The 26,730-nt window shown below is 38.4% G+C and overlaps 3 protein-coding genes across 4 annotated transcripts; 2 read left to right on the top strand and 1 right to left on the bottom strand.

Moving 5' to 3' along the window:
• The first annotated feature begins 4,191 nt into the window (after positions 1-4,191).
• Positions 4,192-5,949, top strand: LOC135792000 (D-beta-hydroxybutyrate dehydrogenase, mitochondrial). The gene is made up of 5 exons (XM_065302625.1): positions 4,192-4,277; positions 4,376-4,592; positions 4,648-4,891; positions 5,220-5,565; positions 5,623-5,949. The coding sequence occupies exons 2-5, from the start codon at positions 4,407-4,409 to the stop codon at positions 5,804-5,806; spliced, it is 960 nt and encodes a 319-aa protein (XP_065158697.1). The 5' UTR covers positions 4,192-4,277; positions 4,376-4,406; the 3' UTR covers positions 5,807-5,949.
• cin (Molybdenum cofactor synthesis protein cinnamon) lies at positions 5,920-26,222 on the bottom strand. Of its 2 annotated transcripts, none has more exons than XM_065302622.1 (6): positions 26,064-26,222; positions 8,032-8,109; positions 7,173-7,981; positions 6,656-7,116; positions 6,268-6,598; positions 5,920-6,209 (listed from the first exon to the last, which is right to left on the bottom strand). In XM_065302622.1, the coding sequence occupies exons 2-6, from the start codon at positions 8,057-8,059 to the stop codon at positions 5,964-5,966; spliced, it is 1,875 nt and encodes a 624-aa protein (XP_065158694.1). In that variant the 5' UTR covers positions 8,060-8,109; positions 26,064-26,222; the 3' UTR covers positions 5,920-5,963. The 2 variants fall into 2 exon arrangements, with proteins under 2 accessions (XP_065158694.1, XP_065158695.1); XM_065302623.1 differs by lacking the exon at positions 26,064-26,222 and adding an exon at positions 8,174-8,301.
• LOC135791813 (insulin-like growth factor 1 receptor) lies at positions 11,815-25,388 on the top strand. Its single transcript, XM_065302356.1, is given in 5 exon segments — positions 11,815-12,357; positions 20,734-20,902; positions 20,960-21,071; positions 21,128-23,388; positions 23,391-25,388. Coding segments are annotated over 5 exon segments (3,744 nt in total). The 5' UTR covers positions 11,815-11,970; the 3' UTR covers positions 24,206-25,388.
• Positions 26,223-26,730: the final 508 nt, after the last annotated feature.

The raw sequence follows: 26,730 nt of genomic DNA, 5'->3' as shown, positions 1-26,730 counted from the left end.
GTCTAAATTTGTTAAATATTTAAACACATCAAGGCGAACGAAAAATTTTATCTCCCAAAACGCTGAAAAACTTTATAAGCAAATATTGATCACATTTTTAATGTTTAACTCGCATGAGATATGTTAATATACGTCTGTAATTTTTCTCCTCTATAATTTGCATAGTCCTTGTAATAGTTAGCAGGTTAACACGTTCACATTTGTTTTATAAAATACGCACGAAGCGAAAAAAGCGAGGAAAATCATTGAACGGCTAAATAAGAGTAAAAACACGCGTTAATTGCGATGGATTGAATTATGTGCATCCAGCATGTTGCATTGAAGCTGATTGCTTGCTTTCTGCAAAGGAATGTGAATGATATTCCGCATTACACTGTTGATATTCACACGAGTGTGTTAGATCACGCACAAAACACTGAAAGTGATTCCAGCGCTTAATAAAAGTACTTTTTGATGGAATTTATCAAAGGTCAAAACAATTTTCAATTTTTTTTTTTTGATACAATTTAACGACATATTGATAGGTTTTTAATTGTTTGTAAAGAATGTCGATTGTTTAGAAAAAAACTAAAAACGAAAAGTTGTTTTTTGGACGTGAATTTCACAATAAAAAATTCCATTAATTAATTTATTTTAAATGCTTTGACATTTGAAATGCAGATTACACATGTTTTCCTTCAGTGTGCACTTTCGTCGGATAGAAAGTAATTATTTTGCACACCGCTTGCTAATTATTCAATCGTTGAATAAGTCCGTTTAGAATTGGAATAATAAAATCGGCGCTTTGGAAAGCACCGCATAATAAAAAATATTTAGAAGGTACACGCGTTCGAAATCGCTGCGAGTGGCCACTTCACGCAATTAGAAAGTGCCATCTTAAATCGAGTAATCAAAGAAAATTAGCTTTTATTGATGCTATTAATATCAGATCTTTGTGTTGGTTAATTAAGACAAATCACATCCCGAAAACACCTGACAGCAAAATATTTCTCGTATAAAATTAATTCCAATTAAAAAAATCAAAAAATTTAATTTAAGCGAACGTTTAATTAATTTTACATTAATAAGGATACTATGTAAATTCGTGACATTATCAACTTCCACTTATATACGCTTAGCGTGCTTAAAGCGGCTTAAGTCATAAAGTTAATCGCGAATGCTTAGCAAATGTTTGTTTGTTGGCTTATTTGCATAAAAACAAGGAAGCGGGACATCGATGCATCGATTGATTTCTATTTATTATAAGGTGGCTTTCTCTTTCGCAGGTATAAATTTCGTTGTATATGGTAACGTTGTAAATTGCAGCCAGAACTTACTAACAAAATAGTTGATACTTTGAACAAACACAACGCAAGACGAGGGAAACTTCAAAAGGAAAGTTTAATCTATGGTTATGGTTGTGCTATGAATATAACTGAAATTTACGTTACAACGTGTTATTTTTGATACGCGCAACTAAACATGTCAAAAACCAAAACAAGCAAAAAGTAAATTAACTTGAGTAGGTTTTCATGTTCTTGATTTTGCAAAATATTTACTTTAACTTCTTTCTTAGCAGCAATTTCCATTAAGAAACGCAGCAAAAACAAAAACTTTGATTAAAACACTTAAAACTACTCCGATCCATGATTTACAGTTCTAAATAATCTTGTGTACATGTGTTACATAACATTCATCAAGATGATGTTGGCAAAGTTGTTTATTATAGCATCAACATTCCAATCGTCATCAATACAAGTATTACCATCGCATGTGATGCTTGTAACGGGATATTCAAGACTGGCTTTTATTCCTTCTGAAGCGATCCGAGTATCTTTGGAATCGATTCTTATTATGGACATAAACTATTAGACGTATGCTGTTAACTGTGTTAACACAACCTTCTCATGAGGTTTGGTTCAACCTAACCTCAAATCAAAGCTAACCGTAAATGAACCCCAAACATTCACGTGTGTCGTGCACGGTGCATTTCGGTTCTGCACGGATTGTCCGGCGAAACCTGCAAATTGCAAAACAAAGAACACGGCCCGTTACGTTGTTCCCTGATGCATTTCGATCGCCTGCCTACCATAAACTGCAATCCATATGCCTGCAGCTGCGACCGGCTTGCTTGCAAAGTAGTACATGTCCACTTATAGCACTAAGTGGCTCTTTCGACTCGAGAATTGTCTTTTTATTTAAATTATCGTGAATTACGCAGCTTTGTGCGCGTGGAATTTGGGTTAATAAAGCAGTGGGCACGCGGAATTCATCCGAGTGCAACTGCAGCCGAGTGAACTTTGTCATTTGTTTCAACGTTCCGGAATTACGGGTTCTGATGACATTACCTACATATGTAATTAATTACAGGTGTAATGAGTAAGGGGATTAGTGTTACCTCAATCTGCAAAGCATAGAAAATCCATGATAATGATATCTTATATAAAATAAATTCGTTGTCGTAACAACCTTCTCAACTATTTAAAACTTAAGGTCGAACGTGTTTACTTCAACCTGACTTGAATTTTATTAATAATTAATTTATTCATTTTTGTTGCCTAACAGCTCAACGTGAAGCTATTTGCATACGATGAATATTTGAAAAGGTCCTACCTTCATGCACATTCCAGCACTTTTTAAAATATGTTAAGTCAATAAACAATATTTGAGTCAATAACAAGGCACTAATTTATGCAACCCATCTTATTAGGAAAATTATGCGTGCGTTGCAATCGTAATGAATCCGATTGTGTTATACCACGCAGAGATGCAGGCATAAGCAAATTCCAGGTAGCTGTTGGATAGTTATCGGTCGAGCGCGGGTTTTCATTAGGCGATAATGAACCAAAGCCACGCATGCTTCGAGTGATTTATTCGCGCTTCGTTTCCATCGGTAATTATCATCGCGACGCAGCCAAGAAGAAATAATCACGAATGCAATTCGTAAGAATGAAAGTTTTTCATCATTTTTTGCCTTATTGATTCTGCCTGCGATATAATATAATTAACTTGCGCTTGTTACGCGTTTACGGCGATTGCATTTTCAATTCACCGATACATTATGATTTAATATCTTGATTTAGATTAATCTGATCTTATTTATACCGTCCTTATGACTTTATTATGTAACTGAGTCTTGCATCAACAATATTTATCTAGCGACTGATCGATTAATCACTACTTGCGGTAAATATTTTACAACTTGCATTTCCACATTAACGGATATTTCTTGCGGCGTACGTTATAATAAAACTAATTAATATCAAGTAAATTATTTAATATTGCTAAAGTTATAGCTGTGGCAAAGTTTCCGTTTCCTATGCACGTTTATTTTCATTATTGCCCGATTACCACGCAAGCTGACTGCCTAGCATCAATTATTTATTCTTCCTCGCGAATTATTTACATGCAACTGAAAAAAGTAAGCAGAAATAAGCGGAATTCCGTTCGAATCGCGAAACGACTGCGTTTTACAAGTCATTACGCCGCTGATGCTACCTGTCTATCAAATCTGAACGGAAGCCGGCATTTACTTAGCTGCAATTTTCTTATTTTCTGCTTGAGCGTTGAAAAAACGTTCAGTTAGACATATTAGTCATGCAATCATTGTCTAGAAAAACAGCAATCTGTCAGCAAAACTTGAGATAATTTGATTTCGAATAGAATATGAAATTTTCTTTTTCTTGCACTCGTATCTGCATTTTAAAATGCACCGCATCAAAGTTGAAAGAAAATGTGATTTCAATTTTAACTCAGTGTTCCAAGAATAATTTTATTATCGGTTCACATTTCCTTGCCTTATTGCACAAGACCGACAAAAGTTTGCATTATTTTACGTAATTGAAAAGCAAATCACAAACAAGTGACCGACATCCGACTCCCACAACGCGTTATAAACTTTTATTTGCGTTCGCATGAAATCATAATTTAAAAACGAAACGGAATTTAAATTCGAAGGCGTTTTGCGTGATGTAATATCGGATAAATTCTTTCCATTCTTTTGAAAATCAAGTAGAGTGTAGAATCGTGAATAGCAGTAATTAAATAACTATAATAAATCATTTCATTGCAACCTGCTGCAAGAGTTGCTATTAGATATCATAAATTCTCAACAATATCTTTGCATTTGCATGCTGCGTGCAAAAATCAATTCCTTATCATGTTTTATTTACAACACAACATTCCGTTGTTGGTATTCAATTGAAAGAAATGGGGGCAGCACAATGCAGGCCGACTTAAGATAAGTTATGTTTTGAACGTTCGGTTTCAACACGTGTTTTTAAAATGAAATTTTAATTGTAAGAATGCAAAATATGGATATATTCAAGTGATGCAGTAGATTGGCCGATTGCAGGTGAACGTAATATTATTCATTATTGTGTTGTACTAATTGCAGGTCTTCGTTTGAAGTAGCCTGCGATCCCGCGATGGATGAACAAACGGCGCTTGTCTTGGCCCTGCAATTAGTGGCATTGTTTTCGATCGCTGGTGCGCTCCTCCTCTATCTGTTGTGCAAAATCAAAGCCGAAACGGATGTGGAGACGGCGGACAGTTCGCCGGGAAGTGGCAAACCGATATTGGTTACGTCCTGTGACAATGCAGTCGGATTACAGGTATTTATCGCGTTATATCATTCATCGCCGTTTCTAATCTCATTTCTAATTCCAGATAGCAATATATTTAGCAAATCGTGGTTTTCGTGTGTTTGCTGGCCTGAAGGAAGGTGCATCTTCCGGTGACTCGGGAGATTCGGCCCCGTCGAGGGTAATACGTGCCTGGCAGAAGGAAAGGGAAAGTGCCCCGCGGCCCTTGCAAGGCACACTGGTCGCTCTGCCATTAGACGTTAACCGAGAAGATTTGCTCCATGAATCTGTTGATATTATCCGCGCGCATTTACCAGCTGGAAGAGATGGTGAGAAAAGTTTGTTTTTAATTCGATTAGCGCTTTAGTGGTTCCGTTTCACACTGATGTACTCAGCTTGTAATGGAGAGTTGGTGTTAAGAGTTGCGCCAACTGCTATAAAACACGGACAATTAAACAATAAACTTTATGATGAATGACGACGTTTCTATTTTTTGACCACCTGCTAGTTACCATCAAGGATTCAGTCGCATCATAAGCGTAAAATTGATTAACTACGTGTTTACTATCATAATTAACTAACGTCAACACAAGGCGATTGTAATCAAAGCCTGAAGATACGAATTTCGATTAAACAAATAAAATTGTTTTGTTTTAGGTCTCTGGGCGGTGATTAATACCTCCGGCTTACTTTACAAAGGCCGTTTGGAACAACAAAATGTCTCCCACTGGGAAGCCATCATGAAGACGAACGTGCTGGGTTTGTTACGCGTCGCACGCACTTATCAAGGATTATTACGGAATACCAACGGTCGTATTATTACTTTCGGAGCTTCGGAGGGTGAAGAGTCAGGTCTTGTTGCCTACACTGCATCTCGGTATGCCATCAAGGGCGCTGGCAATGCCCTTCGTCAGGAATTAGCCCCGCTCGGTATCGGCGTAGTCAACTTAAACCCAATTGGGATATCGAATGAATACATGTTGACTCCACCGAAAATTGTCAAGTATACTCCTCAAAAATCCATATCTCAAACAGTGACTTACAGAATGCATTTTTTTAGTAAACCCAGCGAAGTCTCCGTGGATTTATCAGGCTGCTTGGAGTATCAGCCTGTCGTACTGCCACACAAGTCATTGCAAGTTATCGACGAAGTTCTCTCGAGTCAAAAGCCTAAAAGGAGCTATAATCTAATGGAGAAGCGTTTGTGGCAGATTCGGCCATCGGATATTTTCAATATCGCTTGAAAGAACAAACATTTGTATATATTATACTCAGACTTTCTAGGATTCTTGTTTTCTAACCGTGTTAGTGGCTCATTTTCGCATTTGTTGCCCCCTTGTTTTGTTGTACATATAAATTAACTTTAAATAAATTTATTTTTTACTTATCCGTAAGTACAAATCAATATTTCACATAAAATTCGCGGTTCCTCAACGGGATTGCCTTCACAATCGCTCCCTTTAAAAGTTTTGAACAAACTGCGGATTTACTAGGAAGAACCAGTAAAGCATCCGCTTCTGCCAGACTGTTTAATCTGCTACTGATTTGATTGGCGGTGGCAAATTGGGCCAATTTTCGTCCATTTTTATCCGACGATATTTTAACCCTCATATATTCAGGACGCACATCCAAATTAACGTCCTTATCCTGAGAATAAAATTGTTAAATGAAATGGAAAATAAATTTAATATTGCAATATTCGTACTAGAATCAAATCAATCATTTGACGTCCCTCTTGTAATACATTGTACCTTCTTAAGAATGGTAGTACAAACAACAAGAACGTGACGGATGCCGATACTGGGTTTCCTGGCAACGCAAACACACATTTCCATTTTCCCTTGAATTCACACGTAGCAAAAGTTGTAGGTTTTCCAGGTTTCATATCAACCCGCCCGAAGTGAATTGAAGCATTGAAGTCCTGAACGAGTACCTGTTTGATTAAATCAAACTCGCCCATTGATACGCCTCCAGTAGTAATGAGCGTATCATGCTTTGCAAGTGCAGCCGATATTTTCTGCTTTATATCATCAGGACTAAAATAAATAATTATATTAATTATGTTGTCGGTTTATGATATCAAATTGACATACTCGTCTCTGGCAATTCCACAATCATATCCCTTGAAGTTATGTTGTTCAAGTAAGGAAAGCAAAGTCAGCTTGTTAGAATCGAAAATCTTACCAGATTGCAACTGGCCACAGCCAAGTCTCTGAAGTTCATTTCCAGAGGAGATAATTCCAACTGATCTGCGAACATACACATCAATTTCTGTTATACCAACGGCGGCCATTATTCCAATGTGGGCTGGGGTAATAATTGTGCCTTGGTGTAGTATATCTTCATCCACTGGTATGTCAGAACCAATGGGCCGAATGTCCAAACCAACAGAAGGAGACACGTTTATTTTAACCTCTAGTTCTTTCATATTATCATCTGAGGCTTTGACCAATTCGGTGTCTTCCACTTGAACAACAGCATCAGCACCATTTGGCAATGGTGCACCTGTGCTGATCCGTATAATTTCTCCGCTTTTTAACGTGAATTGCGCCGGCTAAAGTATTAGATATTCTTAGATAATTTGTTTTATAAAATTAAATAAATCGTTACCAAATCACCAGCTGCTATTACTTCAACAACTTTTCGTATCCCGGGTCCATCAGCGGCAATCACCGCGTAACCATCTTTGGTAGAGGCAGGAAACGGTGGCAAGGGAACATTACTTCGTACAGTAGTTGCCAACGTCCTACCGAGGGAATCCTCAATCTTCACTATACATTGTTCCGGTTCGAACCTATACATATTATCACAATCACTCATTATCTCCTGAGCCTCTTCAACAGAAACCATGGGATACGGGGACTTGCGATTTCGTAAAGCTACACATCCAAGTTTTACTTTACTCTTCTCGGTATCATCACCCACAATAGTTCCTTGAACGATCTGATGGGCCTTAACAACCTCAGCCTTCCTATCCAACATCAACTCCACAGCATGTTTCAGGGTCTTGCCCACAAAACCGAAACATTCCACGGATGCCTTCTTACTACCCGGGAGATTCAAAATAAGCGTTTGCTTGCGAACGCCGCAGACAGCACGCGATAACATTGCCATGGGTGTCACTTGCATGCTCATGTGATTGATGTGCTGGGTGACCGCCGGCGCAAGTTTATCCAGAACATCGCGGGTTGCTTCTGGAGTGACATCCCTTGGGGCAAATCCAGTGCCACCCGTGGTCAGCACCACGTTGCACTTCTTCACATCACACCATTCAATCAGCTTCGCTTTGATTGCTTCATAATCATCAGGAATACAATCAAGAAGAAGAATCTTGGATTGAGGGTAGAATTCTTTGACCAAAGCGCAAAGAGCAGGTCCGGAATGATCCTCTTTTTCACCAGAACTACAACTATCGCTGACTACACGCATTAAAAGTAAAGAAAATCAAATAAAAGTAATAATAACTTACTTGTAAGTATTCCAAAGGTAAACGCCATGGTTCCAAGGTTGAAGAAATTAACTTCAGCGTTCAAAATGTCTGAATATACTAAAATAAAACGAAAGGTTAGTTCAACGGGTAAATAAAAAGAACAAAATATTATTTCATTTACAAGTGGATATCAAGATTCAGCTGCCACGCATGTTTAGAAACGATTGCAAGCGATTACTAGCATTGCGTGCGCATTGGAATAAACAGCATTACACTAGAGTTATTCATACAGTTGACATGAAACACCGATATCAGTAAAACTAGAATTACACCGAGTTCTCAAAACAAGGTTGACACTCGTTACCGAAAATTAGGATATTCTTTTTTTAAAGTAAATAATTCGTACGAATTCCATATCATAGTTCAACAAAACAAGGTTTAACATAATTTTGCTCGTGCACTTATCGCTTTTTGTACGTGCTCGAATAAATGTTAGTGTAATTAAGTCGACAAGTGACGTAATGGCTTGACGCTGTTTACACTGGGTTATCAATGTTACTAATATTCGAATTGAAGTTTTTTTTTTATCTGCGCACTGCCACCAACTGGCGCTGAATTGATCGATTGTGATAATTGCCATACAACTCTTATACAATGTATGCTATGTGAATCATTCATCAATCATTCGATGGAAGCATTAAAAACATTAAAATCACGCGAATTTAGCGCGAAAAATATTTGTTTTTTCTTCAAATCGAAGACAATCGTTAATTATGCGCAATTCCCATTCGTGTCAGCCGTATTCAGGTCAAAGTACTAAAAAGTCGATAAAATATAAAGAAGAAGAATTCATCAAACGCAAACGTCGTCATAAATAGATGAAATGTTTCTCTCCTTGCTCGTCGTAAACTCTCTCAGGAAAGCTTTGTTATGTGTTTCTAGTTACGCATTAATTTCGGCTACCGCATGTCGCAATGAAAAACTTGAACGTTTACTTGCATGCGGCTACTGTTACGTTAATAACGACCTGTCATATATCTGATGCAGAGTTTGCACTTGCAGCGCTTTACTGAACTGACAGCACACTTAAACCCCGCGCGCGTAAACTTTGCGAAATTGGATATTAAAACCGAAATCAATTCATTTATGTCTAGCGGTGATTACACACTGGGAAATAAACGATGTCAATTTGACGATATGTTAAGTTTTTATCTACTTACGCCAGTACTTAAAATTATGCACTAATAAACAACAGAAAAAAAAAGGTTTATAAAAGTTAGACGTTGGTGTTTCGCTACAACACCTTTTGTTATTCGCGTTAAAAATAATTTAATTGCCGCGCGGAACGCTTGTATTTGCACGTTTTCATTCGGCGCGTTTTTTATTATCGTAGCGCTCGCCAATTATTAGAAATATTCTTTGAAACATGCACTTGTGACGCCATTTAACTGATAATAAATACCAACACGAAAATATAAATTAGGAACAGCTAATCCTAGTTGCTTTTTTAAACTATCGTAAACACGCCACAAGCCGGTAAAAGTTATCGATAATAATACGTTAGAAACGTTTTATTGTATGGAATAAACGCATAAAAGCATCGAAGCATTGAATATAAAAATAAAAATGAAGTATGCATAAAAGAGTCACGGTCATATTCATTCTCCCTGGGTTGTTTAGTTTTTTGCGCATTTCTCGTTCTTGGAAACGACCATAAAAATTTTGCAAAGTTTTATTGGGGTTAGAAAAAAAAAATGAACAGACCTTGGAAATGCAATTTGCAGTTTCTTGCATTAATAACTGTAATTAAAAACAAAGTTGTTGATCTCTTGTCAACGTCAAAACTTTTAATTGCAAATTTAGGTCCAAATAATTTTAAAGATCAAAATTTTACCAAGAATCACCTCAGCTAATTTAATCTATGTATAAATATTTACACACGGCTTCAAAATTACTTTGCGAAAATCCTCATTCGGATCATTTGTGCACGTCGCTGTTCACAGGAAATTAATTCCCAAGATCACCTACTGAGCAATTGCACGCATAAATAGATTCAACAAGTTTTCACAATTCACAAAATTGATTCATTAGATATAAATTCTGGCTGGTAATTGCATTCAGTAGACGTCATATGAGTAGACAGATGTGGATGCGAGACACGTCGAGATGCTGAACCGATTGCAATGCAATTAATTGCAAACAATTACTCAATGCGATCGCACGTAGCGTGGTGGTATTGAATTACGTCCAGTGCGCGGATCGGATATCGCATTGGCCATATTGGAATTTCAATTTTTCACACGACCCAGCAGGAATTGAACGCGGCTTGAACTAATATCGTCAATTGACACTTATTGACCCTCGATAGTTCGCCAATCAAGTAGTGCGCATCATTAAACTCATACTGATTGCTCGATATGCAACAAGTTATCATGAAATGGACGCGATATTTGATTCTGTAAATATTTGCTGGTCATACAATGTTACCAAATATCAAATTTGTGATTAATTTAATAAAATGAATTAAAAAAATGATTAAAATCATTTTGGGTGATGTAGTAAAGAACAACACTGAGTATACAATGCGTAGGTGCCTGTGATCAATCAATCAATTTCCCTTGAATCAATTGCGACAAGATGGCGGCTTGCATGCGATGAATCCAGTCACAATGCAAGTGGGCGCTCGCCGTGCGCGCTACACATTCACTCGTAAAATTTTTATACTTTTCGTGAGATTATCCAGTGAGAATGATCGCGTTGGGCGTGTTAATGGCGGTGGCGGCGTGCGCAAACCACCTGAGCGTGAGCGACGCGCGCGTTTGTTCCGACGTTATTGTGCGCAATGGTGTACACCAACTTCGAGCGGCTTTAGACAATTGTACAATCGTCACCGGGCAATTACAAATCGCCCTCATGACGAAAACCACCACCAAAGACTTCCAAGGTGTTTCATTCCCAGCGCTGCGTAAGATCTGGGGACTTTTTCTGATGTTCAACATTCGGGGACTGCAATACTTGGGCGCCATGTTTCCCAACTTGGAGATCGTCATCGGGGGTAATGTGTTTCCAAACTACACGTTCATTTTGTACCATTTGCCGGACTTAAAAGAAGTGAGTATAGAATATCTTAGATTATATCTTTTGATCAGTAAATGTGTTATAAGTAATAAAGTAGTTTGCTGGCTCATAAATTCTTCTATATCACTCCTCACGCGGAAAACGCTTCACGCTGTGATGCCTACAATGCCGCTTAATATCCTGCTAGGTTGCGGCCGGCGGGCGGGCAGGATGCGATCCGGCTAAACGCGTTTAGCCACCCCCGGCACCTCTTTTTGCTTGCGCACGTCCCGGGCCCACGTGGGCGAGTGATATAAAACTGCGTAAGCAGCGGGAGTCGAAAACTTCGAGAACTTTGGGACTAACCTGCCGGATGTAGAATGAGCACGAGCACGACCACCACACAGGGGGTAGGAAATGTATACAGGACCGGATTAACACCCAAAAAATTATTATAATTTCAAAATTAAATTCTTAAGCAAAATTTTTCAAAACTGAAAAATTTGTGTTTTTGTTTTAAACTTTTGTGATTTTATGGTTGAATGAATTAAATTCTTCCCTGTTTGGGTGAATTTTCCCATTTCGCCAGGCCCCACTACCCCCCGACCGGTTATCAAGCACCTCACTTCTCTCTTCCATTCGACGCTCGCACGCACTCACGCATCCCTCCAACCCTCCTTGGGAAAAGAGCGCCGCCGCTGCCGTAACACCCGTAGTCCGCCGGCAGCACGCAAACGTCGCGGCATTGAATCGCGCGCGCGCCTACTCTCACTCTCAGTCAACACGCGAGTCGCGGCCGCCTCAGTTGGACGCGGACGATCGCAACGCTAGCATGTGCCTCATCGCGACGTGGTCGACGACGCGCCGTTGTTGTTGCCGCTACTTCTGGTGCTGGTGCTGTGACGTGCCTCTTCGGCCGCGATGCTATCGTGCGGACGCGGACGCGCGCTTACCGCCGTTATCCTGACGATCCTGGTGCTGTGCGACCATGCTGTGGAGCGCGGTGCCGCCGTAAAATGCGGTTCACTTCGGCTTCAAAACGAACTTGAAGATCTCAGCAAGTTGGAGAACTGCACCATCATCACCGGATATCTCTCGCTGCTGCTCATGGAAAAAGCTACCGATGAACACGACTGGGATAAATATTCCTTTCCGAATTTGATTGAGATCTGGGAGTATTTGTTTGTTTACCGCGCGCGTCGACTTACGACTCTCGGCAATCTCTTTCCGAATCTGCGATTAATCAAAGGACAGGAAACTATTCACAACCATGCGTTAGTTATTTGGTCAATGGATAGCTTACAAGAGGTATTAAACATTTTTTGGTCTTTACCGACGAATTGTTTGCAAATAAACATGACGCCTAGATTTTTTACGTCGCGCTGTGCGCGCGTTCAATTCGGTTGGATTTTTTTTTGGGTCATGGACACCTACCAAAAACCGGCCTCCACGCGGTAGCTAGAAGTCTCGCACGCACTACGCGTGTGTCTAACGTCTAACGCATTCCACTACTTTCGAACAAAATCGAAAACTTCTTCCTGTTTACGCAAACTGCGCCGCGCTGTGCTCGCGTTTAAACCATCCGGCGCGCAAAACTCCAAATACCCACTACAATGTCAATTGTATGGAATGCCGCTCAAGGTTTATTTTAGACGATTCTCGGTACGCACAAAAAATAGCAACGCGGTTCGCCTGAGTTCAAGGTATGCGCAACTCGTAAATACGACACAGAGAGCGAAAAAAACCGAAAATTTTCATGGATGCGACCTCCTGCACGGCGTGCGTGCGTGCCGAGCACATTGTGTTCCGTTCGCACTACGAGCAATTCATGTGCTTCCTAGCCTCCAGGTTTGCTCACATCAGCAAAACAAACGCGGTTGCTTCAGCGAAGATTCGCAATCAGCAAGTCGGTTCATATTATTCACATGTCTGGTCTAGTTTTACACCCATATATTGTACATTCATCAGATTCAAATCAGGGCCTCCAGTATGACGACAGGGAATATCTTAATAAATACGATCTTTGTTTGCGTGAAAATTCTTCGCGATGAATCACTTCGATTGATTGCAAAGTGATGATTTGCGCATTTCTTACAAAATATCATGCTATGTCATAAATTGTTGTGCAATTGTTGGATGTTAATTTATCAGAGGGTTGAAGAAAAAGTGCTCATCCGGTTTGATACGATCACATCGCGGTTCCCCTTACGAAAAGGTTTGAATCCATCTATTTAGATAGACTAGATGAACGCAAAAAGAGGCGAGCAACGCACACACAAAAAGAACGATAGCCTGATGCACCCCCTTTTTGGAAATAGGCCATTGCCACAGTGCCAGTGGCATCAAATTTAGCACCGCAGTTCTTTATGTGGTAGCCGCCTGCGTCTCTCCCTTGACTCGTTTTATTCTTCTTTTCTTTCATTTCGTAAGTTACGACATGCTCCCTCTTGTATTCTAGTTGGTTTCTCGCTGCGCTGGGAAAAATTCTACGATTTCTTCACAATATTACACCTTAAATAAATATTTAAACATGCGTTGGCTGACACATATCAATAGAATGCCGATAACAAGATTACACATGACACTACCGTGGATTAGAAATTCCAACTGTCTGCTATCTATAAATATGTTTCATTGAAAGTGCAAGTTGGATGCCTGTCTGTGTTTCAAACACAATGTAATAAATTAAATTGTCATGTAATTTTTGCTCCACACGCGAAAAACGCCTTGGGCTTATGCGAAGAGCACGGCTTCATTATCAGTCGCGCTTGTTGACACTGATGTTATAAACAGTCGTGTCGTTTTCAGTTGCGGCGATGCTATTATTAGCTCACGGATTAAATTATCATCGTCGTTCCCAAAACATTTGATTCCTCTCGACACAACAAGCGAAAGCGTTATGTACGCATGGAAAAAAAATTTTTTTCAACGCAAAACATTAAACAGAACGTATTTTCGTGCGTTGATAAAGGAACAATCGACGAAAAATCCAATTAATTGAGTAATTATTTTTATTGCTGATTTTAGTGCGGTGTTTACAAATTGTAAGCATTTCAAACAATTAATTACCATCATCATTACGCTACAGTTTTGTTCGGCGTGTGCCCGGGTCGTCCTGGGCCGCTTTATTTTCTCGCATCCTTGAGTGGTTTGATTACCGACACGAACCAGCTTGGCGGCAAACCAACTCTACGTGCCGCGCACATTTTAAACACAAAATGCACCACCTGAGGATTGGTCTAATTAACTTGATGAAAACTAATCGGATCAAGTTGCGGCGAACATTTTCAAAAACCGTTTCGAACTTCGTTTGGGAAAAAGACTAAAAACACGTTGTCTCTGATAATATTCAACGCTGCGCAAATCGTAAAAGCGCAACGCAGTAAAAAACAACGCCGTAAAAATTGCGTCCCAATGAAATGGTAATTTCATCAATGCTGTGGCGAATATGGTTCCGGTAGGTTTTGCACTTGGACAACATGGCCGTACACTTAAATTTTCGTGCGTAAAAGCCAATGTGATTTACGTTGCGTTAAAATAGTTACGAGCCATTGTTCGGCCAAAACAATAGATTAACGTAAATAGCCTACGTACGAGGGCGCCTGGATCGTGCAACTTGCAACTTTTCCAAGTCGATATTATGAAAATCTACTTCCGCAACACTCTTACATCACATCCATGACGTAAGAAATTTTTGATTATTACTTTTTCATTTATTCGATTAACCCAATTGATAACAACCAGCCGCGCCAGCAATTGCTTACGCATCACGCTTCACACGCGAATTAAACGAATTGAAGGCATAAATCGTAACCGAAGCGTTCGTTAATTAATATTCAAATAAATTCGTCGCCTTGGTTTTATGAGGTGAGTTGAGGTTACGCTTGCAATTGACACGAAAACTTGATTATGATATAAAACGTTCTATTGCTTCAATTCATGTTCAATTATATTTCTAATAGTGTTGTGCGTTACATTATTTATTATTACATAAAATAATGCGTGTCTAGGTTGATTAATCGATTAAATAATAATCTCTACACTCGTTTTGGTTTGTAATATATTTTAGTTTAGTTATATTTTGGTCAACAGCAAATAAAATTATGAAAATTTAATTTTTGCCTCATATTTGGCACCGGCGTCAACTACGGAAATACTCAACATTAAAATAACTAGTCATTCCACCCTGTAGACATAAAATTATTTAATGTCTGTAATGCTGGTTGCCAATATAACGTTTTATTAAACTAGGTTAATGCCTGAATCATAGCAGTCGAAATGTGTGGTTAGGTTTTGGTCATGTTTATCGCTGTTGATCCATCGTGTCTATTTTTAGTTTTTACAACGCCCATAAATTAGTTTTTTGGTGGTACGGATTTTCAGCACCTGGACGTTTTACTGCGCGCGGCAAAACTTTCCGCCCTTTTTATTGCATCTATACCTATATTTCGCTTCTGGTCTTTTCTTTTTACCTTACACGCAGTCTATGTGCGGCTTTACGTCACCGTATATTTACAGATCACGCGTTCGCATGACCGTCCTAATAATAAATTCGCTGCTTGTGCGCCAAACAACTTCGTCAAGATAACTTACGGCAATGCCCCTCATTCGTCATAAACTGTCAGCGTAATTTCGCACAAGATTGACTCAATAACCGATTGTCATCATTGGATACTGATGGATGAAAGCAGTGAAATTCGATATTCTAAGTCATTTATATAATTGCCGGGCGTAAAATATTTTTCCGCACGTTTCTAACAGCAACCATAAAATAATAAAAAAATATATTTAGAATTTACGGTCTGTTATTTGCGATATAAAATTCCTAAAATATCACGTTCATCAATAAAAATACTCTCAGAGACACACATCGCTTGTAAAACTATTTTTGCGCTCTACCTTTCCATTTTCATTCATGGCGACTCTCAGGCGTAGGTCGTAAACAAGCGCGTAATTTTTATTTATTTATTTATGTCCAAGCAGGCACTAGAATTATTTATTAGCATTCCAGCGCTGAATAACGAACAATTAATAATTAAATTTGTTTAGATACTAGACTCTAACTAGTTTGACTAAAGGTAATTATATCAGTGTCACTTCCAGTACGAGAAACAATTAGATACACCCACATTAACTTAGTTATTGTGATTTTGACATTTAAGCAAACCAAAACTAATTAAGTATAAATTTTATTGCTAATTGAATTTGTTTTGTATCTCCATGATGAATTCTTCTATTTACGATCGAAATAAATGATGTTAACGATAAATCATTTTATTTGTAGGTAAATGCAATATCATAAAACATCTCTTTAAACGATGGTAGAGGCAGGCCTTGCAGGATTGTAATTTCAAACACGCGCGTGTGCATTTAATTTTTTTATTGTTTGACTATTTCTATTATAATCACACTTCGCATGGAATTGTAACATCTGACGAGCATCGAAAATATAATAACCGTTACTATCATGAGCTGGTATTAATTTTTGAAAGAGGACTTTGAGTCGGAATAATAAAATATCCAATCGATATCAATATTGATTTGATTCTTTTTCGCGGCAAAAAGCACGAGGCGGCCATAATTAAAAGCAAACAATCAGTCTTGTATCACATCGAATTATAACACCCGATTGCATTAAAATTGAAGTTTGAAGCTTGCACACAATTAAAAACAAAAGCCGAAAAGAGATTCCTAGAAATTGCAGTATCTCACAACATAACTTCGTTATTTCTATGTTATTTGATGTTGGATTTATATATTTTCAGTTCAGTTCTGCGATGCATTATTCAACTTATGTTTAAAAATAAATCTCGTTGAGATATTGAGGAAACATTGCTTCATCTTTTCTTGCGCTTAAAAAGGCATGAAATTAGGACAGAATTGTGTTCAAATATTCCACACGTCTCAAATTAATATGCAAATTAAATTTTTGTTTCTCTGAAAACTACACAAGTGTTTAAATATGCACGAAATTTTAGAAATTCAAGCCGTAACTGTTAAAACCAGTCGATTGGGAGAACCGAAAAACCAGCTTTGAATAAAAATGAAATAATCGTAAGGCGGGCATTTTTGGCGTCCGAATTAGAAATGGTCTAACGCACTCACATCGTACTCGTGGGTAACCGGTGCGTGCCTACCGAAAAAAAATGCACATTTACATACAAATGGGAATGACACTCGGTCGATCGCACGGACGGACAAAAACGAGGTTTTTCGAAATTTTTATCACCGGATAAATAAAATTCAATAAAATAAAATAAAGATAAGATAATTTAGGTTTTCTTATTTTCTTGGTGTTTTTGTAGACGTTTTCCGTGTTTTGCACGCCCCGCCATTAATAAAATTTAAACCGCGCGATAAGCATTAACATATCAGCAAAAAAATAAGACTACATCGCTTCATATTGCTATCAGTCGCCACATACGCGCGCAATGTTTATCATTTATCTGTTTAACTTTACAATTATACTCTCTACATTGTTACATTTGTATATAGACGCTGCTGACTTGTTTACATCGGCTAGTTCGCGAGTTTACGAGTGCGCAACAATGTTGCGAATGTGTACGTTTTAACACACACGGATTTATCGCGTGCGATTTCAAGTTCCACTTAAAATCGACGTAAAAATAACCACCGACGATGTTGATTTAGATTTATGCGTTCATCAAAATTTTACTCGCGCTGATTAAATTGCATATTAATTTTATTAAGTGTATTGCAAAACTTTGAAATGTTTGAAAGTTTTACTCAAGGCAAAATTGCAAAGTGTTTGTATAAAGTATGAATGAAAACGGTACATGTTTATTTGAACAAAGCAAACTAGGAGCGTTTTCACTCAAATCTCTAGTGAGTCAGCAAACATCCGCAGCTGGGATTTTCTTGCATTTTATCCGCTCGGAAACTTGAAATAACAATTTGTTTGCGTATATTATGCAATCCTCAAGCGCGCTCGAGTATGTAATGTCACTTTAACCTGGATATCTACTTCAATTTTCAAACAAAAAACATGAAAAAATAATTTTATTACATTTTAATTTTATATCGCTGCGTTTAGTATTCCCCCATCGAGGTGAAAGTAATTTGTTTAAAGTCCTAACGCGTTTGATGTTTTAATTATGCATTGAACATTTTAATTACTTAAGGTTCGAATTTAATTCTCGTCTCGAAAATGTAAACAACACATGTTGCGGAGATGTTTTTTACATCATCGGGAAATAAAAAAATAAATCGTTTTTAAATATTTGAAAAGTTCAAGGACCTTTCAACACAATAACTTGAATTTTCCTTTATCCAACTTTTCACCTGTTGAGTTTCCGCATTAATTTAAACTTATGAATAAACCATCTAATCCCAGCCAGGAGCTCTGGATATTCATGAGATAACATAAATGTTGATCTCGAGAATTGTGAACAATACGTGCTTTCATCGTTTCGAATGGAATAGTTTGCCCGAACGCAAATTAGGATGTCAGAAGACATGTGGATGCGTATCGACAATTATTGTTGATTAGGCGCAATACAAAACCGAAACATCGTAATTAGAGTCTAGTGGCTTTTGACGAAAGTAATTACATTGTCGTTTGCATACGCAGATTATTATTACACGTCAATTAGAAAATTTGGTTCACTGTTGCTAATGCTATAATTTGCACAGTTGTGAATTATGGTGGATGCGCCGGGTCTGTAAAACGTCTAAAACTTTGAAATAAAACCTGTTACAATGATATTAAGTTACCCTAAGAACGTCTAATGACGGTTAGGTGAATACAGAACACACAAAGTTCTATTCTGTTGCTTTATAACGACGCCAACCAATGCTATCCAATTAGGATGGAGAGTTGATTGCATTATTATCATCTAATATTGTTAATAGTTGCTGTGTGGAGCCTGGCATACAGGAAACAGATGCTCAGCTCGTGTTACCTCCGAGACCCTTTAATAAAACGACAAGAATTTGATATAAATAAGATGAACTGTTGTGTGAAGATGTCGGCGTTTATCTAGAAGCAGATTTTTAGATAATATTCATCCATCGATGCATAAAATAACATAAGTCATTGATACGTAAACGCATAATAAATTTGCTGAATATCTGGCGATTTGCATATCGAAACTGCGTCGCGCGCACGCTCAAACCGGACATGCAAATAATTGAATTCCAATTAATCGCTGGAATCGAACTTAATATAAAATCCGAACCAACAATATTAAAATATTTGCAATTAAGCACGCACTACCGACATCGCAATAAAACTTATTTATGTTTATATTATTGCGTTCGAATTCATGTTTTATTTATTTTTCATGTTCGCTGCGCGTCCTCATTTTCACTCGAGGACAAGTCAAAGCAATACCTGGAAGTGTAGCATGCAGACATCGACAAAAACAAGCAAAATAAAAATCGTACATCTTAAATTGATTTCTGCACCCGTTTCGTGTTGGTATATTTCAATTTCAACGCGTATGACATGAAAATAATGTCTCGCTACTTTTCATAACAATGCGATACATGGAAATTCAATCCATCTTCTATAAACAATCGAATAGAGTGATGGAAATTTTAGCACGAGGTCAATATGTAAATTGATATATTTTTTACTGCTGATTGTGATTGCAAAGCACATTGTGCAATATAATTATAAAATTAATTGTTTAGTCTATTTGATTGCGCGATTGCATACAATACGGTTTACTGGTTCTCTGCAGGAAACGAAACCTGTCGTAAAGTGTCGAAGTCGAGACCGAATTTGCAATGCGGATGTATGTTATGTCTGCGCGCCGCGCTGCCATTTAACGTGACTTTAATGTTGTTGTTTGTGATCGCAGCGAAGTATAAAATATCAACGTGTCTTGTTGTCGCAGCATCGACATCTCGTGCGTCTACGATTTATTTATAAATTTAGCCACACCTACACACATACACGCGGGTATTGTAGAAATTAAATTCCATTATCCATACACCGACCTACGCAAGGTTAAGCATATTAAAAAGCGCAGGACAACAGCAAATCGACGTCGAACGTGCGGATCACAATGCCAGGGCATTTTCCATGCGCGCACGTGTACGTCACCATTGTTTACACTCGCACGAGCTGTGAGCACGCAAGTGGAAATCGCCGTATCGATGATTTTCACTTTTCCACTCACGGGCGGAATAATTAAAGAGGATCATGCTTGTTACCCGAAACAGAAACATACATTTTTCGTGTTTGTAGAGTTTCAGAATGGATACAATGTAATGTAATCTACATTGAAAAGGTTTATAGTGTTGCTGTTTAGGAGAACGTTCAACTTTTATTGGCACCCGTGTGGCGACCGATGAGACGCCGGTTCAACGTTTTACAACTCCCGCGTAACTTTTATCGTCTGTGCACGACGCGAACTGTTTACTATGTTGTATTTTTATTTCCACCACACACTGACCGCACAACCACCAATGACGCGCACATTGGGACATGTCCTGTCAATTTGCCAGGATGTTGAGGGATATTTATATCCGACTCTGTAACCTTCTACAATGTTGCGTTCGAATTCCGCACGAATGAATCCCATTCATGACTTTGTAAACACATTTCGCCGGGAATGTGAACGTAAATGTACTACAAATTTCCATTAGAGAGGACTAATTGCTTAATTAATGGCGGCTGAATGTATTCAAGAGATTAATTCGATGCAATATTTACAGATCGGATTGAAAAACCTACGAAAAATCGAACGTGGACACGTTATGATTGGAAATTGTGAGAAATTATGTTATTACAAAACGATTGATTGGAACCTTTTGGGTACCGAGTTGAAAACACAAAATATGTCAACAGATTGCGATGCCATGACTTGTCCCGCACAGTGTAGTGGTAAATATTACAATTAAAATAAAAAATAAAAAAAATATATAAAAGAAATATTTTCAGAAGGTCATTGCTGGTCAAACACTGAATGCCAACGCAACAGTGCAATTACAGATGCAATTGATGATTGCATCACAGAAGAAGGACAATGCGTTGAGAAATGCTCCAAGGATAGGTAACATCTCACAACTTAAATTTACGCATTGTTTTAATTCCCTGCTGCTGTTTCAGAGTATTGTTAGCACCCGGAAATTTATGTATACCAATAAAGGAATGCAGCCAGTATCGTACGAATAGACAATGGTTTATCTACAACCAAACCTGTTCGAACAAATGCCCAGACGGTTACCATTTTGTCAACGGAACGTGCAAGTATTGTGGCAGTAGTTGTGTTCATATCTGCGATAAGCAAGTCGTCAACGCACTGACGTCAATCACCGGTCTGAAAGGCTGCACGCATATCAACGGCAGTCTTCAGTTTAGAGTCGATGAGGCCGATGTGGCTGATGAATTGGAGAAGTATTTGGGTGGAATTAAAGAAATCTGGGGCTATTTGAAAGTAACTCGGTCACCTGCGATTAAATCACTGGAGTTTTTGAAGAATTTACAACTTATCAGAGGCGACGTGCTCGATGATAAAAATAACTCGCTGATTGTTGTCGATAATCGTAACTTGAACAAGCTGTGGACGTTCGATTCGTCCTTCAAGCTGAAAATCAAACGCGGTAAGCTCAAATTCCATTATAACCCGCAGCTGCGCTATCGCGATATTGAAAAATTGAATAAGCTGACGATTAACATGGAATTCACACCAGTGCAAGTGTCGAAAGAATCGAATGGAGATCAGCGCAGCGAATTGACGCTGCATACCGAGTCAATTATTCATTCAACGAATGCTACACTCTCGTGGGAGGGTTATCGTAATCAAAGCCGCGGATTTTTCTTCTATTATATCGAAAACGAAGAGATTTTGAGTGGCACAGAGGATGCATGTGTATCAAATGCATGGAATGTTGTATTCACCACGAATAATTCGGTGACTCTGATGGACCTGAAACCTTATGCTAACTATTCGTATTACATTGTGGTCACAACAGCGAGTGATAAAACACAAGAACGGACTAACACAAGCACTTTTATGACGTTATCAGGGGATCCATCGGGGCCGCGCAACGTAGATGCCATTTCATTTAATGCCACTACTATTAAATTAACCTGGGAGCCACCAGCGGATATTCGTGGGATCTTAGATAAGTACGTAATCACCTACTACAAGATTCCCAAAGATGGCGAGACGCTAAAGACTCGAAACTACTGCACACATCCTGTGCATGAAGGATACCTTGGTATTCCACTGAAGGAAGAGGCGAATCCCATGAAAAATAGAGGGAAACTGCTGCCGAATGGCGACTGTGATTGTCCGATACCATACACATCATCAATGCGTCGTCGTGATGTGAATTTTGAAACAGTGGAAATCAATTTCGCACACTTTGATGATCAAATCAACGAAATTCTGAAGATGAATGACAGAAACGGGTACCTGATGGAGAACAACGATGTTGGTAATATATCCCAGCCGAATTTTAGTGAGCATCTCGTCAGCGCAGATCAAAATTCAACGTTGATTAGCAATTTGGACCATTTTTCGACGTATGTGTTTTATATCTCCGCATGCAACGAAAACCGCACCAAAGATAAACAGTGCAGTGAAATCGTGATGGTTTACAATCGGACAAGTGCATTGGCAAATGCCGATGATCTCAGTGATTTTACTATAGAGGGTACCAAGAGGGGAGTGGTTCTCAACTGGACAAATCCAGTTGCTCCAAATTCCGCCATTTTGTCCTACACCGTTCATTGGAAAGGTGAAACCTCTAGTGATCTATTGTGTGTTCTTCCAACTGAAGGAAAATATGCTGGTCATGTGGTGCATTTATTACCGGGTGTTTATGATATTCGCGTGAGGGCAGTTACCTTAGCAGGTGCAGGAAATTACACAGCCATTAAGAATGTTTATGTGGGCAAACCAGACTCAAATGACATCGGGCTCATAATCGGTTTACTAATCGCCGTAACGTTCTTCTTCGTGTGTGGAGGGTTTATTTTCTATCAATATCGTAAACGCAAGGAGTTGGAGAACATGCATTTGATTCAAACTGTGAATCCAGACTATTGTGGGTCTAGTTATGTGGAAGATGAGTGGGAGATAGCCCGCGATGATGTTGATATTGGTTCTAGTCTAGGTAAAGGTACTTTTGGTACAGTGTACTGCGGGTATATCAAAGGTAGACAAATGCCGTGCGCGGTGAAGACAGTAAACATCAGTTCGACGTACGAAGAGAAGATGGAATTCTTAAATGAGGCGTCAGTGATGAAATCGTTCAGTAATGCACATCATGTGGTGCGATTGTTGGGTGTGGTATCAAAAGGGGAGGCTCCATTGGTCGTTATGGAATTGATGGCTTGTGGAGATCTAAAGACCTTCCTGAGAAGGTCCGAGATTCATCGCAATCAATTGGGTGTAACGAAATGTACAGAATGGCGATTGAGATCGCTGATGGTATGGCCTATCTAGCAGCGAAGAAATATGTGCATAGGGATCTTGCCGCCAGGAACTGCATGGTTGCTGGTGATCACACCATCAAAATCGGCGATTTTGGCATGGCGAGAGATATTTATGAAACGGACTACTACCGAAAAGAATCCCAAGGCTTATTGCCTGTCAGATGGATGGCCCCAGAGAGTTTATCAGATGGTGTGTTCACAACTGACTCGGATATCTGGAGTTATGGTATTGTACTCTGGGAGATGGTCACCTTAGCCGAGCAGCCATATCAAGGTCTAGGGAATACAGAAGTGTGGGAGTTTGTAATATCAAAGGGTCGATTATCACGACCTCCAGAATGTCCAGATATTCTCTACGCAATTATGGAGGTGTGTTGGCGCTGGCAGCCTAATAAAAGACCACAATTTGCAGACATCGTCAACAGATTAGAGAGTCATGTCAGCGAGGACTTCAAAGTGATGTCATTCTACCATAGTCGTGAAGGACAAGAACACCGAATGACAGCCAGGGACAGACCTTTCAATCCACCTGCGATGTCTCAGGCTACCAGAAGGAATAACAATCCGTTCGCTCACTACCATCGCAGTGATGAGAACATCGGCCTCTACAACGACGAAAGCGACCCGATCAATTATCCCTCCAATCCGAACCAACGTCAGAATCTTCTCACCGACTATGTCCTAGAAGAAGACGATATTCCTGGCAGTAACGGGTATGCCAGTCTGACAAAAACACCGTAACTACTTTCGGATCATTCGCACTTGTATTTTGTAATCGTGACATACGCTAACTTATTGAATCATTGTTTGCCATATAGATGAATACGAAAAGAAGCGGAGTTGTTTGCTGTTGAGAGAGGGGAAGAGAAATTAATGTTAGAGATTTAACTATATCATCCCATCCGATTCAGGTAACAGAAATGTACAAATCGAACGCCGAATTATTCACACTCAACATGTTTTTGTATTATAACTGAATGTGATATCTTGTTATAGTCACTAGTTTAACGAATTGCGCCTGAACGACCGAATGTACGTGTTCGATGTACCCGCCTCGTCAATTTACAGTACCTACCACGTACAATGGCGACCCATATATAAAAAGAAATCAAACTATTTACAACTGATTTACTAATATTATACCCACCGGTGTAACGTAAACGTTCACTATTTTAAGAAAACGCCGCTGCCGCTGTGTCGATTCGATTCGTAGAGTTTACATTTTGTACGTTTACGTTTTATTTTTGAAGAACGCAACAGATATTGTTACAATAAATGATCGACTGATAGTGAGTTAGGAAGAAATATTGTTAGTATGAGTTGATTCATTATTTTAAACGTTTTTATTCGTTGCAAATCTGTTTCATTTAGGATTCTAAGTGGTGCGTGCACAAAGCAGAAAGTTCCTTTTGCGCTATAAACTTTAATTTAACTTCACTAGAGTTAGAAACTTTTGTAAACTGACAGGAGAATCATTAATATGTCAATAGGAAAACGTTGTTATATAGATAAATCTATGGCAAAGAAAGTTTCGGCATTGTTTCTGAACATGATTTGTTGATGAAATGAATGTCGTGCTATATGTATAATAGAGAATGCCGATGATATGAACAAGTACAATTATTTTAATTATATTTTTAATAACGTTATTAGGTAATTACTTAAGTTATAAGATATATTCGTGTTGCATATGAAAAAGTGTCAAAGAATATACCTAGATGATAAATATTAAATGAAAACTAAAATACCAAATGAATATAGCATAGGTGTGCAAACGAAGAACTTCATATGAAGGCATATGAAACCAGAAACGAATTATCATATGTATATTTATACAAATTTATAGCATATAAGTTGGAAGAAATTGTAATAAAAGACTATATTTTCTAAGTGTTGTATGTTTTAATAAATGTTTTCTACAAAACCGCCATAATCGGCTGTAATTTAAGTCTATGGAATATGCTCATCATGCTAATTAACCACTATGATGTTTGCTTCATCATAAAACCTTGAACTACCGAATGAATATTATCGTCGAGCCATAAACTGGTAATAATGATTAATGATTTGTTAACTTGTTGTTTTTATCGATTTGCGTACATATTTCATGCAGGCGATAAACTTGTTGGAAATAGTTTTAACTTACATATAATTTCCCAGTGCAGTAATGATGAATATTTTAAAGTCTAACTAATTATTTCTTTTCTGTCAAATTTAAAAACCCTTATAGAAAACGAGCGTAAATAGATGACTGTCATGCATACAAATTGGTTCAGATTTCAACCGACAGATGTCGCGTCAGGTACGAATAGTGAATTTATTCGTTTGCAGCTTCACTTGTTTTGTTCGAGTAACAATAAACGCGAATAACAAATGCACCTGAGTGGGTTCGATTAATATTCCATAGTAATTTAACACTTCATTAGAGCCGGATTCATTCGACACAATCGCCTGTGAGTTGCGCTTGCCTGGTATTTATATAAAACATTTTTAAACTAATCGTATCATAACCCAACATTTTCGTAACCGATTCTTCTACACATCATCAGCGTTAGAAACGCGCGTATTGTTTAGCGTATGTATTTTTTTAATTACTTACATGGGCAACGCACGGCGTGCTAATCTCGATGACAAATATTTCGCTGCGTATCACGAGCACAATTCGCACCATTCACAACAAGTTTATCAACGTGTGAGGTCGGTGTACAACCTTCGTGTGTAGTAAAGTAATGATGGTATGTATGAACGAACAACTCAACTTGTCACGTTGGTTATCCACTTGCCATAAAACGTTACATAAAACGTTTATGTCGATATGGAATGTTAGAGGTATTTGCTCGTGTATGAACTACGTTGAGTTCTTTTTTTGGATTAATTGAGTTTATAGCAGATGGGAGAAGGTAATGGTATGTTAGGCAAGCGATAATAATCAAAATTCAATTAGATTACATAATTCTCTGGTAGTTAGTTTGATTGTAAACAATTTGTTTAGTTTACGAACAACAAACAACAAATTAATAGGAAATGGTAATATTTTTGATTGGCAATTGTGGGTATTTCACAACAATTCATTAAAGTGTATTGGAAAGTGCGTTGTTGTGTGTAATATTAGTAAAATTATAAAATATTATTAATCCGGGACATAACGAGAGAGAAAAGAGTGGGGAGGGACCTAGGGAACTGTGAATGAGTTGCTGGCTACCTGCAAAATGTGGTGGGGAAGCCCACGATACTTCCCCCTCTCTTTTTTGGAAGTTTCTCGCAAA

The sequence above is a fragment of the Atheta coriaria genome, unplaced genomic scaffold, assembly GCF_025399875.1.
Source record: "Atheta coriaria isolate IRGN ID8LTWV9N9 unplaced genomic scaffold, Caltech_Dcor_3.1 hic_scaffold_5_pilon, whole genome shotgun sequence".
NCBI classification, from domain to species: domain Eukaryota; kingdom Metazoa; phylum Arthropoda; class Insecta; order Coleoptera; family Staphylinidae; genus Dalotia; species Dalotia coriaria.
The sequence above is the reverse complement of the archived record's forward strand: the minus strand, read 5'-3'. Positions and strand labels throughout refer to the sequence as shown.

Coding starts and splice junctions, on each gene's coding strand:
- cin (XM_065302622.1), bottom strand. CDS start 8,059: ATGGCGTTTACCTTTGGAATACTTACAA. Junction 7,117..7,172: donor TAATAGCAGCTGGTGATTTG/GTAACGATTTAT, acceptor CTAATACTTTAG/CCGGCGCAATTCACGTTAAA. Junction 6,210..6,267: donor AAATGATTGATTTGATTCTA/GTACGAATATTG, acceptor TTTTATTCTCAG/GATAAGGACGTTAATTTGGA.
- LOC135792000 (XM_065302625.1), top strand. CDS start 4,407: ATGGATGAACAAACGGCGCTTGTCTTGGCCCTGCAATTAGTGGCATTG. Junction 4,892..5,219: donor TTTACCAGCTGGAAGAGATG/GTGAGAAAAGTT, acceptor GTTTTGTTTTAG/GTCTCTGGGCGGTGATTAAT. Junction 5,566..5,622: donor ACTCCACCGAAAATTGTCAA/GTATACTCCTCA, acceptor GCATTTTTTTAG/TAAACCCAGCGAAGTCTCCG.